Raw genomic sequence first — 4733 nt, forward strand, 5'->3', positions numbered from 1 at the left:
TTTGAGAATCATTTCAGGGACAGTAGAAGTGTCCAAACAGCAAACTTGGTCCAAACGGGAAAGTCTGAGTTGAAGGCCCAGAGAGAGGAGACAGAAGTGAGAGCGGCTGCCAACTTCCGAGATGAATGCCATGGCAAAGGGAATTCAGCGATCCTACCAGACACCGTTTACCGAACAGGAGCTACTGGTTTGCCTCATGTTTGTGTTGAATGTGAGACAGAAGCCAAAGAGCTGAGAAGCCAGGGGACATGGCTCATTCCATTACAGGTAGAGGCAGAGAAAAATGACAAGTAGATGGCATCTATGTGTAATGATGTCATGGCCCCCATCTTTTCCTAAAGATAAACTCTTCTCAAGGACCTGAAGGCAAAGGTCATCTCATTGAGAGGAGAGAGCGTGAGAGCTGTTTCCTTTTTTTTTTTTTTTCTCATCTCTGTCACTAGTCTCTACTCCCCAGGACTTCAATTTCCCCATTGTCTTTCTTCAGTCTCCATCTCTCTTTCGGATACCTTCTTCATCTCATCTAGTCAACCACTGTGTTCTTCAATTTCTGTGCCTTTCCCTCCTCCTAAAAGAAAGGCATGCGACTGAACCTCAAAACAGCAAATGTTAACAAGTTTCTTGATAACATATGGCAGCCATGTCTTCACTGGTAAATCTCATGTCTCTAGCTACTCCCTAGTAACTAACTGGACTTTGTGATTGTTCCCTGCACAGGGGAGACATTCAAGAAAATCAGTTGTTATGCTCAGTTAAATAAAACACATTCCATCATTGTGAAATTATTTATTTGGTTTGTCTGTTTATATAGCAACACCTTGAGTGTTTGGTGGAATGGTCTCTGATCAGGGAATCTGGTAGGAAAAAAGGAGAAAGATCAAGTCCAAAATCAAAGCACGTGGTAATCGTTGACTGTCAGGCTTCTATTTTCCCACAAGCCATTAAGATGGAGCACATGTCTGCAGCCACTTCAGATAACGTCCATAAACACATCATGCTGAACCATAGCAAAGTATCTCTGCTCAGCTCCCTGTAAGTAGCGCTCCTTTGCAGAGTGAACTTCTGCCCTTCCCCGTCTACCTTGAGAGACACATAATGCCCTGCCCATCATGAGAGGGTGCTTCCGCCTGACCTCATTACAGGATGGAACCTTTACTCCAGTGGTGTCACCCCCAACCCACTCTCAACGTAAGTGACCACAGAAGGTGTAAAACCCTATAAAAAGAGAGAAGGGAGCACCCCACTTCATCCACCTCACCCCAGGCACAAGCTCATCCAGTGCCAGCTGATCAGAAGCAGCAACCATGAGTCCCGGGAGATCTTCGTTTCTGGTGAGTCCTGCACTAATCTTCAAGGCTCTTGTTGATTGAAACCAGGTCATGTTGCTGTACGGGGTATGAAATGCTGGACTCTAACTGTGGAGGCCCATGAATCTGTGTACGCAGAACCAGAAATGGAACCTTTGGTAGATACCTAAGTCATTGTACAGCCTTTTGAAGAACTGATAAGTATCAGTCAGAAAGATGAGGTTAAACCTGAAAGATGCTTCTGATGGCATTAGCCCACATCAGAAAGGTCACGTGGTGCGACACAATGAGCAAGAGTGTCTGTCGAAAGCCTGTTTTCCTGAGTGCAAAGGATTTGATGTTCTCTCTTGTCAGTTTTTGCTCTTTAATCTAGACTAAAGTGGGTTACTAATTCTTGCAGATTTGTAAGCTTTGGAAGTAACGTCTGTTACCATTGTTTTATACCAAAGTCTTAGTGCGTTCAAACCACTTGATTCTAATTAGATACATGTATAACTGTTTCAGAATAAAGCTTTACATTTTTAAATACTTAACTTAAAAAGTATGTTCTGAAATCTGATTCTCATTATAGAATCAATGCGCACTATTTGTAGAACAACCAGAAAATATACCTAAGAAAACGTAAGGGGAAATCCGGTTTTTATCTGAAGGGCAGCTGGTATAAAAACACTGTTTCTAATTCTAACATGAATGCAGACATCACATAGGACTTCTGCAGCTTGATTGAACAAACACGGTGCAGAAGGACATTTCCTCCTAGACTCAAGGTCATTTGTTGTCCTGTTGACTCATGAGCCAGCAGCCTATGGGATGACATGACTTGACACTTTTTCTAAAACCACTGCCCTCTAAAGTGCTGCATTCCTATACTCAGTCGCAAGAAGTCTATAGGAAACTGATTGAGAATAAAATAAATTCTACATTTTTAGCGTTATTTTGGTCATCTGAAAAATTTTTTAATTTAAACTGTTTTTCATTGTTGCTTAGATCTTTCCAGAATGTAGCATGTTTCCTATAGTTAGCTATATACTCATTGTAATGAATTCGCCAGCAAAGCCCATATGCTAATCCAGTCCCCCATCACTCTGGTTTCCCTTCAGTCTCTGCTGCTGTTGCTGCTGCTGAGCCTGGAGGCTGTGGTGAAGGCAGGGTTACCTATCCCACAAAGTTCAGGATGTCCAAACACAGAGGGCAAGAACTTTCTCCAGAATGTGAAGGTCAACCTGACAGTCCTGAACTCCCTTAGCCCGAAACTGAGTTCCCGAAGGCCCTCAGACTACCTCAACCGATCCACCTCGCCCTGGACTCTCCAGTACGTAAGGACTCCAGACAAAAATTTGTGTTTTTCTGCTTTTTGATTCATTACACAAGCCCTGAGGGTGATTTCCTGTTTTCCACCTAACCTCACACTCCACCCTAACCTGTTAGAGTTGTCACTAAAGCCAAGCATCAACCCAAATTAATGAGAACAGTGATTCTAGCACCTGTGAGAGCTAGTCAATTTTTTGACGTTTTGGAAATTCTAGACCCCTTACCACAGAGCATTAATGCCTGTGTTTTCTCTATCACTCCAAATCAATAAGCGCAATTCTAGCATTTATGAGCCATCAAGTTGATTGCTGACTTTTTGGAAATCAGGACATTTATCATAGGGCATTATGTTTCCTCTACCAGAGCTTCAACTGAGGAGGCTTGCTGAAAATAAATTAAAATTAATTAGGTATTTCTGTGCCTGTCCTGAAAAAAAGCTTGAAAAGTTAAAACATGAAATCTGGTGGAGGAAATATTGTGTTTGGTATTTCTTCCCCTTTGGACTTGACATATTTTTGTTGTGTGTATTTAGACCCCACTGAGGGGTCAATACAAAAAAGTTGTTTGATCATTTGAGTTTGTATGAATAAGTTTCCAGTGGCAAGGGACCTATTGATTCATCAGTCTATAGGATTTCTCCTTTTCCCCTGCTCCCAGTATTAAGGATGGTTCAATCAATGAAACAAAAAGTCTAAGTGAACTATTTATTCAGTTTGTATAAGGAGCCTTTTGTCTTTGTTTCCAGCTTTTCACATAACGTTTGGGCTCCATCCCATGAAGTGGTCTCAAATAGAATTCTGACACATTCCCTCTTTCAAAGACCAGCTTCACCAAGTCGGGGGAAACAGCCGCCTTAGTCCTTGATGGTTCAACCCGTTGTCTCTTCCCACAAATCAAATGTGCCCTAAAATGTACCTTTTCTGCTGCCTCAGTCCTCATGGTGGTCCTTCGTGTACTTTGTTTATCATTCAAGACCTTCTTCTAAGACCCTTCATGAACTTGAAAATCCAAGTTTTTGACACTGGGGATGGAGTTCAGCGACAGAATGGGTGTCTGCCTCATGGGAGACACCGGGTTTGATCCTTATTGCTGCAAAAAGGAGGAGAGAGATGAAGAAGGAGAAGGAAGGGATGGGAGGGAGAGAGCCTAGACTTTCAGACAACCCAAAGTTCTTCAAAGCAACGTGTAGCGATTTTGCAGAGCTCCTATTTGTCACGCTATGCTCGTCCTCCCTTCCCCTGATCCTGCTTTTCCTTCCATTTAACCAGAAATCACTTTCCTTCTGTCTCCCCTGCAGCCGCAATGAGGACCCTAACAGATATCCTTCTGTGATCTGGGAGGCACAGTGCCGCCACCAGCGCTGTGTCAATGCTCAGGGGAAGTTGGAGCACCACATGAACTCTGTTCTCCTCCAGCAAGAGATCCTGGTCCTGAAGAGGGAGCCTGAGAACTGTCCCTTCTCCTTCCGGGTGGAGAAGATGCTGGTGGGTGTGGGCTGCACCTGCGTGTCCTCCATCGTCCGCCACGTGGCCTAAGCCCAGACCTGAGACTGACGGCAGTTAGGACAAGCCACAGCCCCTAAGAAACTCCCATGCTTCTCAGCAAACTCATTGGCATTCTTAGAACAGATCGTGCAATTGCTACTCATCAATACTGATTCAGTTACACTGATTCAGATATGGAATCAGAATTGTCTGCCCTCCTCCTTGAGAATGGGGTTTAAAGGGGCGAAAGTTTGCTTCTTGTTTGCTTTAAATTGTGGGCTTTGAATTATTTATGTATTTAATATGTCCTGAGATAACTTTTTTTTGGGGGGGGCATAAGTTATTTTAATGAATTGTCTGCCTTTTTACATCTTTCTCTGAAGAAGACAAAATTTAAGGGTCAAAAGTTTTATTATTTAACAGGTGGAACCTATATTTATATGAGTTATTTATGGATCTATTTATTTTTCTTAAGGCTTTAAAGAAAGGATAAAGAGTATGAGTATCAGATCTGCATAGGGAAGTCCTAGACAGGATAAATATTAATTGAAATTTTGTTTTTACTGTTTGTGTATTAAAGATTGCCTGCGATGAATTGAATAAAAACGAAACTGAGTTTTGTGTTTATTAG

The 4733-nt window shown here is 42.4% G+C and overlaps 1 protein-coding gene across 1 annotated transcript; it reads left to right on the forward strand.

Annotated features, from left to right (window-relative positions):
• Positions 1–1304: 1304 nt before the first annotated feature.
• On the forward strand, positions 1305–4153 carry Il17a (interleukin 17A). The gene is made up of 3 exons (XM_005369565.2): positions 1305–1331; positions 2408–2619; positions 3916–4153. The coding sequence occupies exons 1-3, from the start codon at positions 1305–1307 to the stop codon at positions 4151–4153; spliced, it is 477 nt and encodes a 158-aa protein (XP_005369622.1).
• Positions 4154–4733: the final 580 nt, after the last annotated feature.

Source organism: Microtus ochrogaster, unplaced genomic scaffold (genome assembly GCF_000317375.1).
Source record: "Microtus ochrogaster isolate Prairie Vole_2 unplaced genomic scaffold, MicOch1.0 UNK52, whole genome shotgun sequence".
Lineage (NCBI taxonomy): Eukaryota > Metazoa > Chordata > Mammalia > Rodentia > Cricetidae > Microtus > Microtus ochrogaster.